General features: G+C 60.9%; 2 protein-coding genes across 6 annotated transcripts in view; both read left to right on the top strand.

Moving 5' to 3' along the window:
* RAB37 (RAB37, member RAS oncogene family) overlaps positions 1-8,012 on the top strand; it is a gene marked incomplete at its 5' end in the record, with an annotated part of 31,154 nt that extends 23,142 nt beyond the window's left edge. For 2 of the 5 annotated variants that reach the window (XM_079797807.1, XM_079797808.1), the window contains 7 exons: positions 2,516-2,557; positions 3,062-3,128; positions 3,224-3,276; positions 4,413-4,478; positions 5,084-5,140; positions 5,219-5,295; positions 5,480-8,012. In XM_079797807.1, coding sequence (XP_079653933.1) covers positions 2,516-2,557; positions 3,062-3,128; positions 3,224-3,276; positions 4,413-4,478; positions 5,084-5,140; positions 5,219-5,295; positions 5,480-5,585 — 468 coding nt within the window. In that variant the 3' untranslated portion in view covers positions 5,586-8,012. Of the gene's footprint in view, positions 1-1,459; positions 1,571-2,515; positions 2,558-3,061; positions 3,129-3,223; positions 3,277-4,412; positions 5,296-5,479 lie in introns of those variants that run through there. The other 3 variants (XM_079797806.1, XM_079797805.1, XM_079797804.1) reach the window with 3 other exon arrangements.
* A 164-nt stretch (positions 8,013-8,176) lies between these two features.
* On the top strand, positions 8,177-23,913 carry NHERF1 (NHERF family PDZ scaffold protein 1). Its single transcript, XM_079797799.1, has 6 exons — positions 8,177-8,846; positions 18,605-18,766; positions 19,527-19,680; positions 21,820-21,860; positions 22,948-23,037; positions 23,266-23,913. Exons 1-6 carry the CDS (start codon positions 8,382-8,384, stop codon positions 23,452-23,454), a joined length of 1,101 nt encoding a protein of 366 aa, XP_079653925.1. The 5' UTR covers positions 8,177-8,381; the 3' UTR covers positions 23,455-23,913.
* Positions 23,914-24,832: the final 919 nt, after the last annotated feature.

Below are 24,832 nucleotides of genomic sequence, written 5' to 3'. Positions count from 1 at the left end.
TGCAGCGGGCAGTACCCCCCTGCACCCACTCTTCGGAAGTCTTGGGTGGTTCATGCAACATGATTGGTCCTGGCCATTAACAGGCTCTAGAAAGGCCTCAAAGAAAGTCCCCCTCTGTCCTTCTAGCCACTGTGGGCACCATGCCACAGGTCAGGAATCTTCCCAAAGCCCCCTTCACAAGTAAGCCCTTCACAAGCCAGGACCCCAGCCTCCATCCATCTTTGGCTCAGCCCCCTTACCTTCCAGCAGAGTTAGCTCATCCCCATATCCCACGTGCACAGCAGGAAAGCCTTTGTCAAGGTCAGAGCCTCAAGAAGGATGCAGGCCTCGTCCTTCTCCAACCCATTAAGCATCTAATGGGCCAGCTGGGAAAATTCCAGCTTTAGGTCCAGACCTCTGTTCTCCAAGATGGAGGAATATCCGGACAGGGGACTCGCCTCCCTGACCCCTTGTGCTCCCCAGTGAAGATGAGCAGAGACTGGCCTAGCAATAAAGGGGCGGGACACACCCCTCGGCCCCACACTCCCTGCCCTACAGGGACCCAGTGACGCCATTTGTCCCACTTTGAGGTTTCTGCTGAAAGAACTTCAGACTGAATGTCTCCCCACCTCATTATAAAGTTGAATCTTTCCTGATTCATGCAATGTTTTTTTTTAAAAAAAATTTATTTTAAAGAGAGAGGACGGGAGAGAGATAGATAGAAACATTGATGAGAGAGAAACATCGACTGGTTGCCTCCAGCACCTCCCTTACCAGGAATCGATCCTGGAACCCGGGCATGTGCCCTGACCAGTAAGCAAACCAATGACCTCTTGGTTCATGGGTTGATTCTCAACCACTGAGCTACACTGGCCAGGCCATGCAACCTTTTTATAAACATGTAACATCACATAAAGAAAAGAAAAAAACAACATGTAACATCATCAGAAACTTCCAAATACATGTGGCGACCAAAACCATAGTAACTTGGGAACGTGCCTTTGCAAAAGGGGTGCCCCGCCCACCAGAGGCTGACACCTCCCTCGGCTGGGAATCCTGTCCCAGGTATTAACACTTCCTGATTTTTTTTTAACGTGTATTGCCTGCTTCTCTGCCCACGCATGCGTGCAGGCACAGCCGGAACACGCAGTGCGAGGGGATCTGGGCCCCGGGTGGCGGGGGCAGACGTGTCTGAGACAGATGGGGTGGCTCTCCTGGGCCAGAGAACACATCCGGGGGCCGATGGTGCTGAGGTCTCAGCGCAAGCTTCCAGAACGCTGGGTGAGGACCGAGGTCAGAGGGAGAGCCGAGGGGCGAGAGCGTGGAGGGAAGAGGCGGACTTCCAGCAGCAGATGCCCCCCCCCCCCCCCCCCGTCAGCCTCCTCCCCTCGCCCTCTGCCCCTCTGTCCGGGCTTCTCCCCCTGGAAGCCCAGCAATGCGCCCCGGCTCCCCGTTAACTGCCTCTGCCCCCATCCTCCAGGTGATGCTTCTGGGAGACTCGGGCGTCGGGAAAACCTGTTTCCTGATCCAATTCAAAGACGGGGCCTTCCTGTCCGGGACCTTCCTGGCCACCGTCGGCATAGACTTCAGGGTGAGGTGGCCGCAGGCTCTGCCTCCCGCCGCGAGCCGGGCTGTGGCTCAGGCCCGGGCACTGCCCTGTCCCGCCTGTCCCGGCGCTGCAGGACGGTGGCTCGCGGCCCGGAGGGCACCAGGGCCGCCCCAGGGAAGGTACCACTGCGTGGGCCCGTGTGCGGAGGCCGGGCCTGGCTCCTTGCCCGCTGCAGGCTGTGAACATTGAGAGATGAGTCTGAAAGCTCAGCCCCCAGTGGGGCAGACACACGCCACGGTGTGAGCCCAGCTTCTTGCGCTCAACCCCCTTGCTCGGTGCCCCCTCGCCCGGGCCCCTGGGCGAGGCCTCCGCCAGGCTTTCCTGGCGCTCCAGGAAGCACCGCGGCACCAAGTGGAGGGGCTGGGCTGGCGGGTGGGGAGAGCAGCCTGCCAGGGCCCCTCCTCTCACCTTCAGGGTCCTTCTTGACAAATCGGCATCGGGACGCTGAGGCCTCTGAGCGCTGCTCACCCAAAGGGTCAGGGGAGTGAGGGCCCAACCAGAGGTGGGGTGCCCCCTCCCATGGGAGGGGAAGGAAGTCCACTTAGGAGGATTGGGGGGCAGCCAGAGGAGGTCCCCGGCATGCCGGGGCATCTCATCTCTAAGAGCTTGGTTGCAGGATGGGACCCAGCTCCTGGAGAGGCAGGCGGAAGTCGGGGAGGGGCGGGATCCCCAGTTCTCAGACCTCAGGCTCCCTTCAGCCACGTGTTGTGAGAAGAACAGACGGAGAAGAGAGGGCTCCTCAGCGGGACTCTGGGGACAGGGGCCCACTGCCCTGATGGGGTGATCTGGCTGGGACAGCTCTGAGGCTCACCACACCCCCTCCAGTCCTGGGGAGCAACCAGGACTAGATGCTCGTTCCTCGTAGGACGTCAGCAGGAGCCGGGGCTGCCCTGCCCGCTGGCCACCCTTGTGCCTTTTCTCTTTCAGAACAAGGTGGTGACCGTGGATGGTGTGAGGGTGAAGCTGCAGGTGAGAGGAAGGCTTGGTGGGAGGGAGGAGGGGGGAAGGAGGACAGAGGGCCTGCCCTGGCTCTTCACCCGAACCACAGGAGGCTGTGGCCCCGCCCCTGCCCTCAGCCTGGGGCAATTTCCTGTGGGGCCACAAGAAGAAACGGTGGCTCTTGTTCCTTTGATGTCTGCAGCAAAGGCAGTTCACCTCTCTTCTAGCAAAGGCAGCTCAAGTGCCTCAGACAAGCTTCGGCTTGCTCCCTCCTCCCCTGCCTCCCGGCTCCAGCTCCCCGCTCCCGGCTCCCGGCTCCCGGCCCCTGGGCTGGGGAAGGGGCCACAGCACTGAGTGAGCTTCAGGACTTGGGACCTGTCACAGGCAGGAAGCGGCAGGTGTGAGGAGCCCGTGAGAAGCAGAGGAGCGAGGGTGCCGCCTTCCCACACAGCTCTCGCACCACAACACGGGTGTCCTCTGCCCACCACCGCCCCTGTGCTGCCCCCTTCTGACCATGTGCCCACCCCCTCCTAGATCTGGGACACGGCCGGGCAGGAGCGGTTCCGCAGTGTCACCCACGCTTACTACCGAGATGCCCAAGGTAAGGCCCCGGCGCACGCCACCTCCTTCCCCAGCCCACCCGGGACCCCCGCCCTCCTGCCCCAGTGCCCGTGTGACCTCTCTCTCCCCCTGCAGCCTTGCTCCTGCTGTATGACATCACCAACAAGTCCTCCTTCGAAAACATCCGGGTAGGTCGCTCCGTCCACCGCCGGAGCAGCCAAGACAGGGCTGCGGCGTCCAGGGCTGCCTCCTGCTCTGCGGGGAGGGGTGGGGCACAGAACACCGCTGCCTTCGCAGCATACCTGAGCTGTGACTCAGGCGCAATAAGCCGCCTCTGGGTATGTGATGGGCATGTGGGCATGGAGACCAGGCAACGCTCAGCCTGACGGTGATTCATGAGTGCGCTTCGTGACACAAGTTCAGAAAGTACCCAGCTCCGCCCTGGACAATTAGCCACAGGGGCCAGGGGGAGAAGAGCAGAAAAGCCTATCCCCACATCTAGTCCAAGTCGCAAGCAAGTGACTCAGGTAGGCAGAGTGCGTGGCTCTGTCCTCACCACCAAACTATTGAAGAAAACAGACGATCACTCAACACATATAAGCACTGACCCCGTGTGTAACCCTGTAAAGGTTTCCCGTGCTCTCTGACCTCAAGGGGTCGACAAGCAAAGTGGGGAACAAGACATACAGATATAAAACAGCTTATAAAGAGAATAGAGCCCTGGCTGGTGTGGCTCAGTCAGTTGTGGCATCATGCCGTACACCAGAAGGTCATGGGTTTGATTCCTAGTCAGGGCACATACCTAAGTTGCGGGTTCCTCCCCCGGTCAGGCGCATATGGGAGGCAACCAACTGATGCTTCTCTCTCTCTCTCTCTCTCTCTCTCTCTCTCTCTCTCTCTCTCCTTCTTTCCTTTGCTCCCTCTCTAAACTCAAACAAAAAAAGAGGATGGCACTCATACTGCCACTTCCAACCCCATGCTCATGGCAGACATTACTAATCAATCATATTATTTTTGATCTCTGAGCCCTGATGTGGCCATAGAATCCTCAATGGGAAATCGCTGGTGACTACCAACTGATTGCTGAGACAAAGCTTCTGCCATCTCTGTAGAACTAAGAATCGCACTGTATGGGGTTTGAGCCACTCAGGACTGGAGAGGCCAGAACAAGGATGCAGATATGAGAGTGAATAGGGCATCGGGGCTGGAGGGGGCAGGGAGTAGCCCAGGGTAATCAAATAGGGCAGACGAAGGAAGGGCAAAAGGGAGGGGAAGAATGGCTGGTGCTCAGCCTGCGCCCGGCTCAGCTCACCCTCTCCCACAGGCCTGGCTCACTGAGATTCATGAGTACGCCCAGAGGGATGTGGTGATCATGCTGCTAGGCAACAAGGTGAGTGGTCCGTGGCAGGACCAGCCCACCTGCACCCCCTCTCCCGCTGCCACAGCATTACCTGCGCCCAGCCTCATCACTGCCCGAGTGTTAGCTGGCCATCCTTCCAGCGAAGGACGCTTCCCGGTCTCCAGTTCAGGGGTCGGACTGTCCTGGCGGCTCAGCCCATCTTCTCTGTCCTCCTTACGCTTTGGAATGGTCCTTGTGGGGAAAGCGCCAGCTGCTGCTTGTGAGATCCAAGGCTGCCCAGCTGCTCGGCCCCTATTAGATCATAGTAACCAGGGTCCCGGATGCAGAGCCAAGAGCAGAAAGCTTAGCCCCAACTACTGTCACCCCTCTGAGGCTGGGTCTCCACGCCCTTGCCTAGGAGAGTTACCCACCTCCCTAAGAGGGAGGGAGATTCCAGGGCTCGCAGCTGGGGAACTCCTCCTGAACCAGGTGGAAACCCTGCCCGGTGCCCATCATACCGCCCGCAGTCCCACAGGCCACCAGCAGAGGGCGGGCAGTGCCTACTCCTGGGGGCAAAAGATGGGCCAGAAGGGGCAGGAGAGGGGCGGGCTGGGGTCAAGACTTCCTTCCCCAGTGTGACCTGCCTGGGTTTGCAGGCAGATGTGAGCAGTGAGAGGGTGATTCGCTCGGAAGATGGAGAGACGCTAGCCAGGGTAAGTGGCTGCCGTGCGGGCAGGGTGACGGGTGGGGGCGACCGGAGGCTGGCCCTGAGGACACGCTCTCCCTGGCAGGAGTACGGAGTTCCCTTCATGGAGACCAGCGCCAAGACGGGCATGAATGTGGAGCTGGCCTTTCTGGCCATTGCCAAGTGAGAGCTGAGCGGGGAAGGGAGCGGTGCGGGGCCGGGTGGCACCATCTGGGAACCCAGTAGGGCCCGGCCCCTGGGCTCCAGTGCACCTGCACCCTGAGGTGCCTTTGCCCCCGGCCATGGGAGAGGGGAGGGTGCTCCACGCCTGGCTCGCTGCCCAGCCCGTTGCCTCTTCCTCTTCCAGGGAGCTGAAATACAGAGCCGGGCAGCAGGCTGGCGAGCCCAGCTTCCAGATCCGAGACTATGTGGAGTCCCAGAAGAAGCGGCCCGGCTGTTGCTCCTTCCTGTGAGACCCAAGGGGCTGAGAGACGGCTCCCGGGGCCCACGAGGACGCAGCCTTCTCCCCAAGACCTAGTTGACTCTGAGCAGCTAAGCCAATGGGGGGAAGAGAGTTGGGGGCCTTCGTGCACAGCCCCTTCCCAATTGGGGGCTGTACCCCCACCCCTACCTTAGTTCCTGTAGCTTCCCTGCATCGCCAGGGAGGGTAAAATATTTGTATGTCACTTTACTGATACATAATTCAACACAGACACATACACAAAAAGGGGGCACCAGAAAGCCAAGGTAGGGACCTGGTGGCCTTAGCCTTCTGGTAGATACTAGGGCTCGGGGGCTGGGCCTCCCTCCTAGCCGTGGTGAGGCAGTAACGCTCCAGCTCACTACCAAGGAGCATGCGCTTGTGGGACAGCAGGGCAGGTAGTGACCCTGTTCCCACCCTCAGTTCCGCTGGGGAGAGGCTGAGCAGACCCCAGACTTTGTTTCCTCCAGCTCCCCCAGGGAACAGCCTCCCCCAGAAGATGGGGCCCTCGTGCTGGGAGCTAGACCAAAGCCTGCCTGTTATCAGGGAAGATAAGAAATGCGGAGATCGGAGATCGGGCAGGGCCCAGCTCCCTGCCTGGGCGGGGGAGAGGAGTAGCAGAGATTGGGTCTGTTTGGCTGCCTCTAGCCTTACCCTCCAGGAGGCGCAGCCCTTCTCCTCCTGCTCACAAGCACAACGGGGCACTTGGGAGCCTTTGGTTGCTCCTCTCTGGGCCTCCCCGGACCCCCGGTCGTACTTTCCTTTCTGCTGTGCCGCTGGACACCTGAGGTCACGGTGAGGGAGAGTTGATTCTCCGGTCCCAACCCTCTGGCAGGTATGCGGTCCGCAGGCTATTTCTGCCAACAGCTGTAGTGCTTCTCCTGGGGAAAGGGCCAGTTAAAGAGACACCCCTGACTCCAGAGCAGGTGGGAAGCAAACCTGAGCAAGCCGCACCCCACGTGTGTTCTCCTAACCCCATGTGCTGCCTCTCCCCTGGCGACGCCCTTCTGTTCTCAAACAGGCCCCAGGGCCAACACTGCTCTACCTCCCCTCCTCCGGAGACAGGCGAGGGAAGGGGAGGCCACCCGTGTCTGGGTTAACCAGAATGCGTGCAAAACAAGGTCGTGTGGGGAAGACTGGGGTGGGGAAAGGGGCAACAAGGAGTTCATGTGGGGCCCGGTCACAGGTCTCCCAAAGCTCTGACCCCAGCAACGGGAAGGGGGCAGGAGGCACGCAGGTCCCAACCTAGAGGCGCCGATGCTCTGCCTCCCAGGCCAGGGGCAGGGGAGAGGGGCGAGAAAGAGGTGTGCGCCGGCCATGTCTGAGGCCGCTGCATTTGCTTTCAAGGCAGAAATCTCGCTGTCCGAGAGCGGAGTCAGCAGCTCCAACGTGGGCCCTGATAAGGAAGCTCTCGGCGGCCTCTCCCAGGCAGAGCAGGGAGGAGCCTGACCTTGCCCAGGGCAGGTCACTGGGGATCCAGTCACTCGGGCTGCTCTGGGCCGCTAGCGTCTGTTTTTTTCAGAATTAAATTGCAGTATTTTGGAAAGGACATCCTGTCCACTGCTTCTTTGAGATGCGCACGGGAGCGGGGATCATGTTGAAAGGAGGGTTCCTGCCGATTGGAGGAGCTGCCCTTAAGTGCCAACATCATTTGATCCTCACCCTTCATTGGCCCCAGCTAGTCACCTCGCCCTTTCACAGACCGCCCAGCCTCCCCTCTGTGAGGAGCTTGAAAGAAGGCTTATCTTAGGGTCCTAATCACGTTTCCTTTATTGAAGAAAGCCAGGGCTCCTTTCCCTGTAGACTGGACTGCCGTTGGTTACCTGACTCTGTTCTGCCTGCCCCCACCCACCCCAATTCTCCCGTCAAGCGCCGAAGCCCATGCCCATGCCATTGCCCTCGCTGGCCTCTCTTCAGTGGGCAGGCCCTCTCCCGAGTCCTCACGCCGTCCCAGTGGGGATCAGAGCTCGCAGCCCTATAAACAGGTCCCGGGACAGCACCAAGTGACTCCACAAGCCGAAGACTTCGTTATTCAAACAACTGTTGAGTCCGAGGTGGATCTCAGTCTTTTTTTTTTTTTTTTTTTTGTAAGGCCGCTGGGACCTCGCAGCCTCGTCCCGGAACGGGATCGGTTTCCCCAGCAACAGCCGCTCCCCCTCCCCCCTCCCTCCTAAACCCCTGAATTGAAAGCTGCACACAAGGTTTTGGCTAAAGGCTGTTTAAAACGTTAGGGTCCCGGATGAGCTCGCCTCAATCCCCCGCCACACACGGGTGGGAGGAATCAGAACCGAGCCAGCGGGCCCCGCGGCCCAGGACCGGGAACCCGCCCCGCCCCCGCCTCAACTCGGGCCACTTGGTAACAAACACTTCCACTTCCTGAGCCTCTTTCTTCTCCCGCCGCCGAGCGCCGCGCCGAGCGCAGGGTCCCGCCCCTGCGCGTTCTCATTGGCCAGCGTCGTTCACCCGGCCAGAGCGCCCCCTGCCTGTGGCCCCTGATTGGCTCCGGGTGCTCCACACCCTCGGCGCGGCCCCGCCCCCTAGAAGAAGGGGTCGGGGCGGGTGCTGGGAAGCTCAGACGCCGCGCGGGCGGGGATTGGTCCGCGCGCCCGTAGTTTAGCTCCCGAGGTACGCGGCTGCCTTTGGCGGACCACCTGCTCGTTCCGCCGGCGCGGAGAGTCCTCGCCGCGCTCCCTCCAGCCTCCTCGTCTGCGGGGAAAGGGCTGGGTCGTCCCGTCTCCGGCCCCCGACAGGACCCCCGCGTCGAACCGCTGAGCCGTCGCAGGGCGAGATGAGCGCGGACGCGGCGGCGGCCGGGGCGCCCCTACCCCGGCTCTGCTGCCTGGAGAAGGGTCCGAACGGCTACGGCTTCCACCTGCACGGGGAGAAGGGCAAGGTGGGCCAGTTCATCCGGCTGGTGGAGCCCGGCTCGCCGGCCGAGAAGGCAGGGCTGCTGGCCGGCGACCGGCTGGTGGAGGTGAACGGCGAGAACGTGGAGAAGGAGACCCACCAGCAGGTGGTGAGCCGCATCCGCGCCTCGCTCAACGCCGTGCGCCTGCTGGTGGTCGACCCGGAGACGGACGAGCGGCTGCAGAAGCTGGGCGTCCAGATCCGGGAGGGGCTGCTCCGCGCCCAGGAAGGGCCCGGCCAGGCCGAGCCGCCGGCCGCCGTCGAGGCGAAGGGGGCTGGCGGCGAAAATGAGCCGCAGGCCGCCGCGCCGGAACCCCGTGAGTCCGAGAAGATCCAAACCGAGCGGGTAAGTGGGGGCCCGGGCCGGGCGGCGAGTCTGGAACGGGGCGAGGGGAGGGGAACCGGGGAGAGAGACCCGGGCGCCCGGACGCCCAGCCCCGCGCCCGCCTGGTCTTTGGGAAACTCGATCCTCGAGGGGGAAACTGCTTCCGCCCGCCTGCCGGGCGCTGGGGCGGTTGCAGGCTGGGGGCTGCTTCCCACGACCCCCACCCCCTCTCCACGCTGGGCTGGGACTCAGCTTTTTTTGCCACTTGTTCTTTGGCCTCGGGAAGGGGGAGGGAGGGAGGGCGGCCCAGTCCCCTTTTGCCTCTGTCGTTCTGCTGGTGGCGGCTGCTCCCGTGTTTTGGGAAACCTCTAATCCCGCCCATCCCGGGGCCGGCTCTTCAGCCACCCGGTTCCCAGCCTGCCCAGAGGTGCCAGCTTCCTCCGTGGCCCCAGTGGGTGGTGACGAGCTGGGATGAAGCAAGTGGGACCTGCGGAGCCCGGGCGCCGGGAGGGGAGGGGAGGGGAGGGGAGGGGTGGCAGGCAGGGCTGTCTCCGCGCCGCCCCTCCAGCCCTGGTATGTGTATCATCAACTTCGGCCGGCTGGACTTCATCCTCCTCTGGAAGTCCGGTGTGACTTCTAAGAAAAGCGAGGAAGCCCCGCCAACCGTGGGCGCTGTGGGGTGGAGTCCGGGGAGGAGGTGCAGAGGTCTCTCCGGGATGGGATGGTGGCGGCGGCTGCCTCCTAGGATTTATGATTCTCAGGAATGTGAGGAGTAAGCGCTAGCTGGTATCTGCGCGCGGGAGGGAGGATCTTGGAGGAGGAGAAAGATGGCTGGGGGAGGGAGGAGAGGGAGTGGTCCCTGGCGCTGGGCCATGCAGGGGCCAGCAAGCCGCTTCGGGTAGGTGGTCCTGCCCAGGCATCCGCCTCACTCCAGTCCCCCGACAGCAGGAAGTCTGGCTGCTTTTTACCCATGTTTAGAGTTTCCCCAAACGTCCCCAGCCTGGGTCAGCTGCACCATGGGCAGTGGCAACACTGGAGCTGTGCTCAGCCTCTGCCCCCGGAGACTGAAGGGGGAGGCCTCAGGGTGCAGACTGGGGGGAGCAGGGCCTGGGCCCATTTGGTGGCTCTCCACCTGGTGGCGGCATGTGGCACAGGTGTTCGTGGTGCCAGCAGGAGCCTCCCCTGGACAGAGAAAGGGCACAGTTCAGCCTAAAGGTAGAAGGTGGAGCCAGAGAGGACCGACTGGTTCAGTGGAAGTAACGGAAGTGAGGTCACGCAGAGCCCTGTCCAGCGGAGTGGAGTGCCAAGAATGCCAGGGCCACCAGGCTCCCACTTCCTGCCATTACCAGCGAGGCACCGGCAAGGGTGGGGCAGGGGTCAGACACCAGGGAGTGGGAGCCCGTGACCTCTGGTCCCAGGCACAAATCCAGTTTGCTGAGCGCATCGATTTGCCATTCCCTTTTTCTGGACTTTGGCACTCGCACAAGTACCCCGCCACCCCTCAGCCCCCAGCCCCCACCCCCCACCCCCGAAGTTGCATCAGGTCAAGCTCCTCCCATTACCCTTTTGGTTTTGCTGCGGGGTGTGGGAGGACCCAGCACATGCCGCCCCTCCTCCCCCGTGCCATCTGAAAGGCAGCAGCGCTTGGCTTCCTGCTCTGGGGCGAGCACAGAACCGAGTCCCCCAGGTGGTTTGCGTGCGTCGTGTTAGCGAGGAGAACCAGCCCCCAGTCCTGGGGACACCGTCACCAGGCCTCTTGGGGTTCCAGGTCAACAAGTAAATCAGAACTTCCCTGAGCCTTGGTTCTCCCATCTGTAAAATGGGCGCCTTGGATTACAGTAATACCCGTCCTCTAGAATTCTACAAATAACAGGAAGTGCTTGCATCTCTAGGGATGCTGAATTGAGCTCCTTTCGGCCCAGGCGTTTGCATCCGAGCGCTTCGGAGCCACGGCCTTAAGCCTTGTGCACAGCCAATCAGCACTTGTAAATCCCTCCAGTAGGAAATTCCCATAAAACCTGGCGTGGTGGGCCTAAAGGTGACCCACCCTGTCACTGCAAAAATGTTAATAAACATCGTAAATTATTTTTCCTAAAAGGCCTCTCTGTGGGGCCGTTTCAGTCTCCGTTAGTTCTCACGTGGAAAAGCTGTTACTGGGAAAGGGGAGGGGGTGGCAGGGGACAGCTGATGGGGAAGACGAGACCAGCGGAGGGTGAGGGTGAGGGGGCCGGTGGAAGGAGGCGGAGGTGTGCGTCCAGCTCTGCCCCCTTTGTTGGTGGCTTTCCCGCCTCCACCCACAGGGAGAGGGGCAGTCACAGGATGGGACCTAACCCCTGAGCGTGGCGCCTGGCACAGGGACTCACCGCGGCGAACGGGCAGGCCTGAGCCGGCTCCACTGTACTGGCGGGGCCAGCTCTCAGCCTCTCTAAGCCTCCATTTCCTCTTGTGTAAGTTGGGGCAGCAGCCTCGGAGGGTTGTCGGGATTACTTAAGGGTGTGTGTGTTAAGCTCAATGCCTGGCACCAAGTGGGTGGTAAACGTCGGTCGTTGGTATATGAATTAATAAATATTCCACAGCAATTGTTGCCCCATCCATGGGGCAACCAGCCCTGGATCAGCCTCCCTCGTTAGGCAAGTGCAGCTGCAGCCACACCTGGCACGAAGTATGTGCTCAAGTAGGGGTGTCGCTCTTGTTGGATAATCACGTTCCACAGCCCGTCACCGCCTGGCAGCCTTCTCTCCCCACCTCCCGGCGGGTGTCCACCCAACCACACCACGGGTCCAAACTCCCCGCTAGCACACCATGCTCGCTTGGCCTTTGAGCCTTCACGCCTGGTCCCCTTCAGCCCCTTCGCCACAGGGCACACTCCCCAAGGCCACTCGCTTCCCCGGGAGCCTCTTCCCACTCCCTGTCCTCACGTCTGTCATGGCTCTGAAGGTGCAGGATTTGAATTCTGTTTAAGATCTCTATCCCTGCGTGCCGGGCCCCGGGCAACACCTGCCCTTATTTGTGTTTCTATCCCCGGCATTGTGCACAGGGTAGGGAGGGGCTCAATCAAATTTTTTGAATTAGTGAATAAATGCCTAACAGCCACCAGGGACCTTTGTCCTAAGTCATCTCATTCCAGTACACCTGGGCCTGTTTACACCTCAAAGCCTCTAACACACCCAGAGATCGGAATTCCAGAAGAATTTCCCCACTCCTTTTTCTTGCCTCCTAGCAGCTTCCATTTTAAAATTAGGACACCAAAAGTCTGGGCTTTGGGGTCAGATCTGCCAGCCCACTGGCTCTGGGCCCCTAATTGTCCATTGTTCCCTGGGAGCCTCAGCTTCTAGGTCTCTGAGATGGGACGCCAGCACCCAGGGCTGCTGAGAGGGTTCAGTGGTGGGTGTGGCTGTGTAAGAGCCCAGCTTGGGGTGGTTTCCACCAAACCTGACCCTGACCCCAGAGGCAAAGATGGTGCAGGCACCCCAGCTAACAATGTGGGTGGGTGGGCACAATTATCTGGCAGCCTAGCAACCTCTCCCCATTTCTGGGAGGACGGAACGGGGATTGAGCTGCAGGATGTTTGGATGTGAAATGGACAGGGTGTGTGACCTTTTTGTATAGGTTCCTCCTTCTAGGCCATGTTTTTGGGGTCTCTTTTCAGGGGGTGTCTTGGAACCCAGCTTGCTCTGACTCCAGTGTCCGCCTGCATATCCATTTGGCCACACCTTTGGATTGGGCTTGGGGGCCTGGCTCTCCAGCTGGTGTCTGCCCATCACAGGGGTACAAATTCAGGCTGCTTGGACCATCTCCCTGCAAGGGTCCGGTAGCTGAGCCCTTTGGGCCAGGACTCCCAGGTGCTCCTGTCCCCAACAGTGTCCTTCAAGCACCTGATGGAACACCTCCGCCCAGAAAGGGCAGACTCCTTGGACCCATCTATCCCTTCTCCTGATGGGCTGGGTGGGGAGTCTGGTGACTAAGTCTCTACCTTCACCCTCAGGCCCTTAGAATCCACCCTTGCTATCTCTGGGCTGTCCTGAAGTGCAAAGGGCTTCCCTGGAGGCTGATCTTGACTGTTGGCCTTGGCCTGCCTTTCCCCATGGACAACTCACCACTCCCCAGACCCCTAGGCAATGTTTAGGTTCCTGCCCTAGAAAAAGACAAATGCTACCTATTCCCTGAGGTCCAGGTTCAAGGTGCTGCTCTCTGCTGTGTGAGTGAGCTCCCATCTCTCCTCGTGCCCTGTTATAAGGTCATGGGTGGGGATCTGGAAGTGTTTGGGGCTGACAGCCGAATGGGTGAGGATCTAAGCAGGCCATTGCCACAGCCACTGGCTACGTGTGGCTCCTAGTACATGGAATGTGCTAGTCCACATTGAGAGGTGCTGTAAGCGTACATGCCAGATTTTGTAGACCCAGTACAGATAAAAAGATGTAAAATAGCCCATCGATAATCTTTTAAACGGATTACATGTTGAAGTGTTGTGTTAAACAAGGTATTACAACTCGTTTCTCTTGTTTCTTTTTACTTTTTAATGTGGCTAATAGAATATTTTTAATTACCTATGTTAAAAAACAAAACTCAACCAAGTAAATTTGAAGGTCAAATTGGCTTTATTCAGTGATTCATGGGGTCGTGAATACAATACAATTGTATACAGGTGACGTATTATACAAATAACGCCTGAAACCTATAAAATTTTATTAACCAGTGTAACCCCAATACATTCAGTTAATAAAACGACTCATCCCAATAGCAACTGGCAGGCTCGCTGAGGGGCCGTACAAAACGGAAGGATTTTATAGGAAGAAGGGTGCGGCGAAGGAACTGCTGGCAAAAGAAAAGGGTGATTTGGGGCCTGACCCCTTTTCTCCGGGAAGGGTTTATCCTGCAGATTGCCTCTTTCTATGGGGAGAGGGCCCAGGTGAGGGATTACCTTACTGGTGTTTGTCCAGAAAATTCCAGACTGATTAAGATTATATTTCTTGGAGAGGTTGAAACTGCAGTTAGACCAGGTAGTATGCCTAGGTGTGGTGTCGTGGGTTATTAGCATGAGTGATGCCATATTGGGCCTGTGGTATGTTTCTTTCTCTAACGCCTAGATGACTGGCATTATATTCCTATTGGATAATGCTGGTCTGGATCTGAGTTTGGAGCCTGCTCTCTTTGAACCTGAGTTTCCTCATCTGTGAAATGAGGGCAATAATACCTCCCTTGCAGGGTTATAATTGAGTTTTAACAAGAAAATACACATAAAGTCCTAGTGCCGTGATAGGCGCATAGTAAGTGCTCAGTAAACAGTGGCTGCTCTGTGCTATTTCAGTCGAGCTCCCATTTCACAAGCTCCCTGAAGGTTCTTACAAGGAACCTCATGACACAGCTCACAGGAGTTAAATCCACCGACTTCTCTGTGGGAGAAGGGTGAGGGGTCAGGGGGGCTGATGGTGGAGTGCCTGCTGGGCCGCGGGCATGGGGTGGCCAGCTGGGAAGGTGGCCAGCCCGGCAGCAGCCCACGTACCAGCCTGCTCCATCCCAGCCTTGCCCAGCCCCGGGGAGACCTGAGCCAACCTCTCCCTCAGATGGGTCCCTGGACAGCACTGGGAGGAAAGAGCCAGAGGGGGATCTGGCTCAGGGCCCCTACTCGGGGGTGTCGGAGAAGTGGCCGCCACTTTAGCTTATGTCTCCCTCCTGGATCCCACCCTGCTGGGCTCCAGGAAAGTCCCTCTCCGCGGAGAAACAGCAGGAAGCTCAGGATCAAGGGCTCCGAGCAGCTTCTTGCGAATGGAGGTGTCTAGCATTCCTTAGACGGGAGGTCCTGTGGGGTGAAGTGGAGCCACCTCAGGGCATGAGTCAGTGGCAGCCAAGCCTCTCCGCTCCTGGGGTGAGGAGAGGATCCATGAGCCTGGAGCTGTGGACACTGGCCAGTGGTCCGAGCTCCTGGTCACTTCCCAGCCCGCCCTGAGGACAGTGCCCGCATGTTCCCCATCCCACGTCACCCCGGCAGGGCCAGCTCTCCAGCCTGGCTTCCTTGAAGAGCACCGAGCTGCTTCCCTGAGCAGCCAGGGTTCCTTGGCCCAGCACAGCCTCTGCCTGCCCCACCAGGACAGCCAGGCCCTCCTCCTGCCCTGTGGCTGGGGCTCATTTCTCTGTGGGAGGCAGCTGGGCACCATTCTTAGGTGCATAAACAGGAGCCCTGGGCTGGGTGGGGCTGGGGCGGGGCTGGGGGGGATGGGCAGCCCTGGGAGGTGAGGGTCACCTCTATTGTTCCCCTAGCCACCTGGTAGTCTCCCCTCCCGCAGCCCGCCCCTTGCAGGAAGCTGCCTGGCTGTTCTATGTGGGCTCTTCACCATGGCACCGGCCAGGGAGGGGCCAGGCCCAGCGGGGCGTTGGCCCCCCAGCCATCCTCCCCTGGGCCTGATCCCCAGAGACAGTCGCTGGGATTAGGGTATCGACTTTCCCCAGCTTTCCAGGTGGCTGCTGGTGGTGCCTATTGAATTCCGTGCCCGCCATCCGCTCCCTGGGCTGCGGGGGTGGAGGTGACTGGGCGGCCACTTGGGGTGGGGCTGGGCTCCCTGGGGGAGAGGAGGGCAGGCCTGGGACAGAATTTGGAGCAGCCCGAGAACCTGATGGCTCCGTGAGTCTGGAGGCAGGTCTCCTGGCAGGGTCTTTTCCAGAAAGTGGGTCTGGCGTTTTCTGGAAGTGACTCAGGCTCATGCCGCCCCAGCCCACTGGCCACCATTGCCTCACGTTCCTTCCTCTCGCTTCGGATCTCTGCCAGTCTCCTCACTGAGCAGATCCTGATTTTCACTTCTGAGCTGTGCTCCCTGAGGCTCCGAACACCCTGCGACCATGTTCCCCTTGTAGTGACCCCCCACCCCAGCTCTGGGCCCCTCAAGCACCAGCACAAGGCTCCCCCTGAACCCCGGGGCCACACCACAGGCCGGGGATGGCTTGGACTGGCCACTTCCCCCTCTCCCCAGGCCCTGCCCAGCTCTGGGCATACAGGCCCAGGAGCCACGGCGGCCAAGCTCCAGGCACCTGACCCCTCCCTCTTCTCCTCAGGGCCGGGCCACCCCCAGGACCCCCAGGGAGGCTGCCCCCAGGGACTCCTGTCAGCACCAGCCTCCACCCAGGATGGGCTGGGCTGACTCAGCAGCTGGCGCTGACACCTCCTGGAGACAGCGGGGAGGGGGGCGGGGAGAAACAAGCCAGTCTCCCGGGAAGAATGCGGAGCCTGCAGCTGGCCCTGGGAAGGAAGGAGCCTCTGGGGACCTGGGAAGGAGGGTGCGGGATGGGGCTCTGTGGGTGTGAACACTTCAGAGGGGTTTCCTGTCCGCCTGCCCAGAGGGCAGTGAGCAGGTCCCGGAGGAGAGCCGCAGGGCCCTGAGCCCCTCTGGCTGGGTCCCTTATTTCTTCCCTCCTCGCTGCGGCCCTCCAGCTTTAAGGACAGGTCACCAGGCACGGCTCAGTAAGGGGAGCCTGCGACAGAGCCCTGGGCAGCAGTGCCGCCGTGCCGGCCTGGAGAGCACCCACACTGCCCCCTTCCCCGCCCAGGCCCCGCCCGGGCCTGCTCACTGTCCCTGTCCGCCTCTCCCAGGCTCAGGCTGAGCTCTGGCTGCAAGGACCTTCCGCGCACCCGGAAGGAAGGCTGTGGTTTCATCAGCTCCCAGGCCCCTCCCCGCAGAGGCTGCAGGCACCTCGGGGTGAGGACTCCAGTGCTGTGAACCAGCTGAGGCCCCAGCTCCGGGGTGGGGAGGGGGGTGCGCACCGCCCAGGCTGAACTTGGGTCTTCAGGTGCCAGCCCACAGGTGGTGGGAGGAACACGGGCTCCAAGTCAGAGACAGGGTTGGGGTTCTGGCTGCTCCCCTGTAAAGCCGTGTGACGTCAGGCAGTGGGCATGGCATCTCCAGTCTCAGTTTCCCCATCTTGAAGCTGGGGGGTGACCATTCCTGGCCAGGTTGCTCTGGGAAGGCCTCTTTGGAGTGAGGGCAGGTGGGGAGAGGCAGAGACATGGGAGCTGTCCCCCCACCCCCACCCCCCACCACCCCACGTTCTCAGGGCCACGGTGGAGCTGAGCCTGGCTGGGCAGAAAGCTGAGCCAGCCCAGGTGGCGGCAGCTGGTCAGACCTGTTCTGCTCACCTCGCCTGGGGGAGGGCGGCTGACAGCTTTGCGGAGGGATTAGCTTGAGGGGAGAAGCGTTTGTCTTACACTCAGAACGAGATCCCAGAGGGCTGTGCTGGCCCGGATAAGCAGGCAGCAGCTAGACATGCTGGTGAGGCCCTGCCTCAGGAACGAGGAACGGGAGGGGATGAGAACTCGGAGAAAGGGGGCCCGGGCCTCTAACCCAGATTAGGGTACCCGCAGGCCCAACTGTCAGCCCTCCTTCCTGTCTTGGCCTGTCCACACCCCCCACCAACATCCTGAAGCACAGAAAGATCCGCCCCAGCACTGAAAGGAGGCAGAGTCACCCTGAGAGTGAGGGGTGGGGACTGAGCCTCAAAGCTGACTGACGGTGCTGCCTCCTGGGCTGGCGCGTAGGGACAGGTGACCTGTGATCCCTCCTCACCTCCACTCCCAGCTGCCGACCGGGGTTTCAGAGCAACCTGGCACCCCTCCCCAGAGCCCCAGAATCTCACTTCTCACTTTCGTTTGGCTGTTCGTGAGTGTTCACAACAGTGGGAAAGTCTGCTCTGCTCAGGGACTGTACACTGATGTTTAATTGTATGTTAATTGCCTCAGTGAGTAAACTGGGTTCTGAGAAGGAAACCGCTGCCCGAGGTCACACAGTGGGGCAGCTGGAACCTGGGCCAGGGCCTTGACTTCAGCCTGGGAGTAGGGGGAGAGGGGCCCCAAGTCAGCCCCGGTGCTCGGACATCAGTGTCCTGTCCACTCTCACCCGTTCCCTGCATCATGTCTGCGCATTCTGGGGCTGCAGCCGCGAGCTCAGCTGCCTAAGGCGGCCCGAGGATGGCGAGATGGCCCCAGCTGGTGTCTGTGTGCTTCTTGGGGACCAGCAGGATCTCTGAGCTTCTGCTGTTCTCTGCTAGACCAGTCTTGGCTCTGCCGGGGGGAGGCGAGGGGGGGGTTCTTATCCTGTCCAGGACCCCCGGCTGTGCCTCCCCCGGTCTGTGGTCATCGGCCACTTCGCTCCCTTTGGAGGGGCCACTTGGCTTGGCGGTGGGGGGAGAGACGGGAGCCTGCGTGAGGAGCGGCTTGACTGTAAACATGCTGCCAGCTTTCAGTAAACACCGGCCTGCCGCCCTCTGCAGACAGGAGCCCGGGTGGGGAAGGAACCCGGTGTGGCTGCGGCCGCGGCCTGGCCAGGGCCACCTACGAAAGGGCCCGGGCAGAGCTCTGGCACTGAAGCGGTTTTCACATCTTATACCGAGGCCACGGTTCCCCTCCCATGCCAGGCACCCCCCGGTCACCCCCCAGGAGGGCCAGGCTGAGCCGTTGGTAGGAGGGACAAGGTATCAATCAAAATGATTAACCACAGAATGTCACAAGGGTAGGGACTTGAGCTACTCTATCCCCGTTTCTCATTTGCAGAAGAGGAAACTGAGGCTCAGAGAGGGGCCTTGTTGCCCAGGGTCACCCAGGCATTTCGCTGCAACGCGGGGTCTCCACACGCAGAGTTGGGAGCCCCGGGCCAGCGTTCTCCCCGCTGCGGGGTGGGATCTCAGCAGATTTGCCTGTTATCAGATCTTCCTGGTGGGAGCCGGCGCCAGGCACAGGGCAGGGAGAGTGGGGACAAGGACACTGGAACGACACGGACTCTGCTTTGTCCCCACAGCGTGAGCTTCGGCCTCGGCTCTGCGCCATGAAGAGGGGTCCCAACGGCTACGGCTTCAACCTGCACAGCGACAAGTCCAAGCCAGGCCAGTTCATCCGGTCAGTGGACCCAGACTCGCCCGCCGAGGCCTCGGGGCTCCAGGCCCAGGACCGGATCGTGGAGGTAATGCCTCTCGCCTTCTCCCCAGGCTCCTCCCTCCTGGCGACCTCCCCGCAGATACAGACAGCTCCTTGGTTAGCCCCTGGTGGGTAGATGCCGCAGGGAGGGATGGTGGGCGGGCAGGGGGGAAGGAAAGAAGGAAAGGTGGTGGGGAGGCGAAGGGACTGACTTCCTCCCCGCCCCCACCTCCTCCGGCGCCTCTTCGCTGAGCAGACACACTTGGCAGTTCATGATTCACCCATCGATCCAGGTAGACATCCGGGGCCACCCCCAGAGCTTCCTGCCACCTGCGTCCTCCACGCCAGGCGCAGGGATGGAGTGCGAGGGCGAAATCCTCCTCCCGGTGAGGCTGTTAGGCGGAGAGGAAACGCGAACCAGTGCCTCGGGCAGGTTCCAGAATCTCAGTCTCAGAACCTTAGAGCTGATCTGCTCTCTGAGACTTCTCATTTTACACCGAGCAGGCCGGGGCCAGGGCGGGAGTCCGAGGGCAGGTCCATAGAGAAGCTGGGGCCCAGCCAGGCTCCGGGCCTTGACGTCCGTCTTCCCAGCTGTTGGCTTAGTCTCCCCGGCCTTTCCCATGTGTCCTGCCTCCCATCTGACGATCGAGTGGGAGGACCCCTTGCCTCGTTCAGGACTCAGTGGGCAAGGGGGGCTCCGTGTCCCTGGATTGCCAGCTGGCTGAGGACGAAGGGGACCACTTGTGCCTCCTCGCCCTACGCCCCCAGAACTGAGACCTGTGCTGGTAACCATGCCCCGCCCACAGGTGAACGGCGTCTGCATGGAGGGCAAGCAGCACGGGGATGTGGTGTCTGCCATCAAGGCTGGCGGCGAGGAGACCAAGCTGCTGGTGGTGGACAAGGAGACCGATGAGTTCTTCAAGAAATGCAAAGTGATCCCGTCTCACGAGCACCTGCATGGTGAGCTGGGCGGGGTGGCTGGAGGCCCCCAGGTCAGGGATGTTGGCCAGGGTTCCGGACGTGACTGTGTCCCAGGTGAGGGGTGACAGCTTCCTGCTGCGATGCTCCCACCCTCTCCTTCAGCAGAGGCCAAGGGGTATGGGTGGGGAGGGAGCGGGGCCGAGCTAGTATCAACAGGAAGCAGGGATGGGCCTTGGGTTTCTGAGGATGGCATATGACAGGTAAGCTGGCACAAGGGATGGTGAGATGGGACGGAGCTGCTGTTCCTGGGCCAGAGTGCAGCACTAAAGGAAACCCAGCCCCTTCCCCCCACCACGTTCTCAGGGCAGGGCTGATGCCAGGAAAGGGTTAACTCCGGGGCTGCTGCCTGGTCAGATCAGAGTCCAGTGATGGGCCCAGTGCCTCCCCCTCCCTTCTCTCAGGTTGTCTTGGAAACCCAGGCTTGCTGGCTGGAGAGAGCAGTGGGTCCCCCCTTGGTCCCTGGGCCCCTGTCCTCCCCACCCCCACGGTCACCCTGCCAAGCCTGGCAGGCCCCTTGCTGGAGCCCAAGCTAAGTGGGGGCAGGGCTGCTATGCGGGGCAGGGAGGAGTTAAGCAGCCACTCTGCTCCCTGGTCTGCGTTTTCTCCCTGGAAGATGGCTGGGAGCGGGGAGGAGGGAGGAGGGTCGGGTCAGGGATAGAATCTCTATGGTCTTTGCCATGGGCGGCCCCTCCCTGAAGGTGTGGGGGTTCTGTTTGTAAGGGGGGGTTCCACATGAAGGACATGACTTAGGTTTGGATCCCTGGCTGGAGGGGCTGAATGGGGAGGCCCCATCCTATCTAGCTCAATCTAGGGTGCTGAGGGTGCTGGAGTCGGGGGTTAGTTGGAAATCCCTAGCACACTCTGCATGGGAGGTGGGATGCCACCTCACCCTGTCTCAGTGAGGGGAAACTGAGACCCAAGAAGCCCCAGCCTCGCTCTTGGGGACATGGCATGAGGGAGACACAGCAGAGGTTTGGATTCCTCCCAGCTCCTCAGATTCCTTCCCGGCCTCCTCCAGCCCCTTCTCCCCTCAGCGCCAGGGCACCAGCCCGCACCTCCCTCCCTCCCTCTCTGGCTGGGCGGGAGGGGCCTTGAGAACAGGGTGACTGCAGCCCCTGCCCAGAGGACCTGCACTGGGAGAGGCCCTGGGATAGGTCTCCCCAGGGTCCCTCCTGGTCTCTCCAGGATGGTGTCTCCTACCAGTTCAGCTTGTGGGCAGTGGGAGTGAGCGTCCCCGTGTCCTAACAGCCCCCTGCCGGCCACTGTGGGAAGGCCGAGGGTATTGGGAGAGTCAGGTATGCCTGGCTGCCCAGACTGTGGTCCAGGGGGGGTGAGGGGATGTACATTGATGTTAAGCTAAGTTCAGAAGATATCCGCCAGGCTGACCAGTCCCCAGAGATGGGACAGCTCCCCTGGCAGCCACGTGGGGCCTCTGGCCTGAGTGAGCCCCGTGAGGGTGACCCCAGGCAGCGTCCGCTCCCTCTGACCCCTCCGCCACCTCCCTGTTCCCACTGGCTGGGACACTGCCCTGAGCCCCCTGTCCTCTCATCGCCACGCCGGCCAGTCGGCTGAGGCAGGGGCAGGCACTAACCACGGCCCGGCTGTGGTTCTAGTTCCGGTGTCACCACCGTCTCCTAGGAAGCCTTTGGAACATTCCGGTTCCCGGGCCACTTCAGCCCCACTGGACCAGAGGCTCTGGTGCCAGAGCCCAGGAATCTGTACTCTTAGCCAGTTTCCCTGGTGATTCTTAGGCGGCCGGCCGGCCTTTTCAGCCCTGTCCGGGACAATGCTTTGCTCTCCATCAGTGGCTCGTGGGATTGGTTTAGTAGGCAGAGACCAGCACATTCTTTCTAAGGAAAGTGAGTAGAAAATGTCAGTGAGCATTGAGGCGCGAGGGAAGGTGGGGTGTGGTGAGGGCAGGTTGTCCACGAAACCTGTCACACTCACGCACAGGCCGTGCCGTGCCGGTCATCAGAAGGCAGCCGCGCTCACAGTGGTTGCAGTCGAGAGACTGACCAGGGAACGAGATCTCTCCCAGCCCCACACCTCCCTCCTCCACGCCCCACCCGCCCGCATGCCCAGAGCTTCTGACTCACCTCTGCTTTTTCCCTTCACTAGGTCCCTTGCCCGAGCCCTTTACCAATGGGGAGATCCAGAAGGTAAAGGTGAACCCCTAACTGCTTCTCGGGCTCCTAGTCTGGGGGCTGCAGGAGGAGGGTGGAAGGGGGTGTGGTTGGGCGGACAGCCAGCTGGCCCAGGTTGAAACTCATTTCTGAGCTACTCCCTCCTGAGTCCACACCATATACCTACTGGTGTGCCCTCGACCCCTGCCTGGGACCAAGGAGAGGCCTGGCACGCCCCTCTGCACCCCACCATCCTGGTGACAAGCCCCGCCTCCAAGTCCCCCACACAGAAGAGGCCATTCTTCCCCCCAAGAACAGAGCAGCAGTGTCTGGCCGCCTGCTGCCCGGCTACTTCCAGTCTGGGTTGGAAGAACAAAGCCCCCCGCGCCCCCTCCTTCCAGGCAGAGGGAAGGGAAGGCAGTGGAGGCCCGAGCCGAGATGGCAGGGCCCGGTGCCAGCCCGGCCCCAGGAACCCAGGCGGGGCTGAGCGCCAAGCTGAAGGCCTGGCCAAGGCCTTCGCTCTGGGGTAGACTGACCACGGAGGGAGGCTCTCTGCAGGTCTGCTCAGTCTCCCCTGCCAGGGGACGCAGCAGGGGGCGTCCCTGGACCACCTGTCACTCCATTTGGGGTGCAGAATCTCATGCACTTTACTCCCTACTCCAAAGCCCTTTTTTAGCTGCTTTGGGGTTAGTTTTAAGATTACTGGGTCAAATCCAACTAATTAGGTGGGCAACAGGAGATTCGGGGAGCATCACAGGGGTTTCCCACGCCAAGTTGAGGCCCCCGGTGTCCCCGTGCCCCAGGAACCTCTCCTTGGTCACTGGCCCAAAAGGCAAGGCAGTCTGAAGGCCTCCCTGGGAGGACTGGGAGTGGGCAGTTCAGCGAATCCCCGGATGGTCCTCCCATCCTGCACCCAGGCTCCCCTCTGGCCCTCGGAGGAATGTAACAATGGAAGTCCCCTGAGGGCCGCGGGCAGGCTCAGGCCGTGGGCTCTGGGGTAGATAGCAAGGGCTCAGGTGGGGGTTCTCAGACAAGGTACCTGTCTTCCCTGGAATCTCCCTTTCCTGCTCAGGACTTCCCCAACCCACCCCCCGCCAACCCATACCTGTCCTCTCTCTGCCAGGAGAACAGTCATGAAGCCCTGGCCGAGGTGGCCTCCGAGAACCCCAGGCGAGCCCTGGCACGATCCACCTCCAGTGATACCAGCGAGGAGGTAGGCCAGCGGGTGGGCAAGGGGCGGCACTGGGTTAGTGGCACCCCGTTCTCAGGCCACGCTCGTGCCTGGCACACCAGCCTGCCTCGGAGGTCACATGTTGAGCCATGTTCTGTTCTTGTGACCTGGCTTCCCTGGGCACTGCCCCAAGGAGCCTCCTCTCCGAGGCTAAGACCAGGACGCCTTGCCTGGCACTGACTCCAGCTCTGCCTTCCCCTCCTCCTTCAGCTGAACTCCCAAGACAGCCCCAAGAAGCAGGACTCCGCGGCACCCTCATCTACCTCCTCCTCCGACCCCATCCCAGACTTCAACATCTCCCTGGCCGTGGCCAAAGAGAGGGCCCACCAGAAGCGCAGCAACAAACGGGCCCCGCAGATGGACTGGAGCAAGAAAAACGAACTCTTCAGTAATCTCTGAGCGCAGCCCCGCGCACCCAGCAAGCTGGAAGGGCTGGGCCCGCACCCCACCCATCCCCCTCCCACCTCCCCACTGACCCCTGAATGGCAAACAAATCAGCACCAGCAGCCGCCTCTTGGCAAATGTGATTCTTCTAAGGAACTGTTGATTGATCAGGGACTGGGATTGCAGCGGCCACAGCATTTCAAGCGCTGTGGGCTGGGTATCTTATTTTTGTTCATTGTTTCTTTGTTTTTTTTGAGTGCAGAGTAGAGGGATTTTTGTCTCCTGATTAACATGATTTCCCAGGTTGCTGCATCCAGGACATAGCAGCGGCCTCAGCCTTAAACTTTCTTGTTTCTACTCCCACCGAAGAAACCCTGGCCGGTGGGGGAGGGTTTGGCCACTCCCTGGCCAGCCCTGAGCCAGGCACCACCATTGTAAGGAAACTCCACCAGAAATTCAGCTGGTTTCTCCAAATCGCCTCAGCCTCTGTGTCTTCTTTAGAGCTCTGTCCTCCTGGCCTGAGAGGTGGCAAACCTGTGTTCCCGGGGTGGCCTCTGGCTGAGAGGGTAGGGCACCCCAGTCCTGGGAGTGGGAGGGTCCTGGGCCTGTCCGTAACTGTCCGGTGGCCCCACCCACCCAGTTCCAGGTGCTTCTCCTGTGGTCAACTTGCACAGGCATGTTCGTCCCAGGAACTAGGGGCCCAGAGCACATGCTGAGGACGCCCAGCCTTCCTGAGTCCAGGAGCTTTGGGGGGGTGACCCCGCTGGGGCCTGACTGGGAAAGTGAAGACGTGGCTTTCATCCTCCCGCCCTCAGCCGATGGGGTGCAGGATTCCCAGGAGTGGCCTGAGCTGGCGCCAAATACTCTCTTATCTGGCCCTGGCCCTGATTGGAGGGCAGTTCCCAGGCCTAGGCGACAACAAACGGCCTTCCGGGGCCCCAGGATATGCCATGTGGCAGGTGGGTGCGCGGACTTGCCAAGGGCGAAGTGCCCTGTTCCTCACAGGAGACCCAGGTCCTTCATGCCTCTGGCTCTGGCAGCCGCGTCCTGGAGGTCTGCCAGGTGGCCTGAGCCGAGGCTGCCGGGCCAGGAGCTTCCAGGGCAGGTGCTCAGAGAAGGAAGGGAGTTGGCCCCAGGCAACTCTCCACCCGACCAGGAAGCCTCCGAAGCCAGGCTCCTGGGACTGAGAACGGGAGACCGGGAGCCAGGTAGGGGGCCTATGGAGAGAAGAGCCAGTCACTCTGGCCTTCTTGGCCTCTTGTCTGGGTTTAGGGCCAAAATCCTTTCCCACCAATCGCCCCAGGCCCTGCTTAGCTGGCCTGGCCTGCCCCCACCCCACCCTTGCCTCTGCGCTTTGACCCCTGATGGAGACCCCACAGGTGAGCAGGCCTGA

This window comes from Cnephaeus nilssonii, assembly GCF_951640355.1.
Source record: "Cnephaeus nilssonii genome assembly, chromosome: 19".
In the NCBI taxonomy this organism is placed as follows: domain Eukaryota; kingdom Metazoa; phylum Chordata; class Mammalia; order Chiroptera; family Vespertilionidae; genus Cnephaeus; species Cnephaeus nilssonii.
Note: the sequence above shows the minus strand (reverse complement) of the source record. Positions and strands in the feature narration are given on the sequence as shown.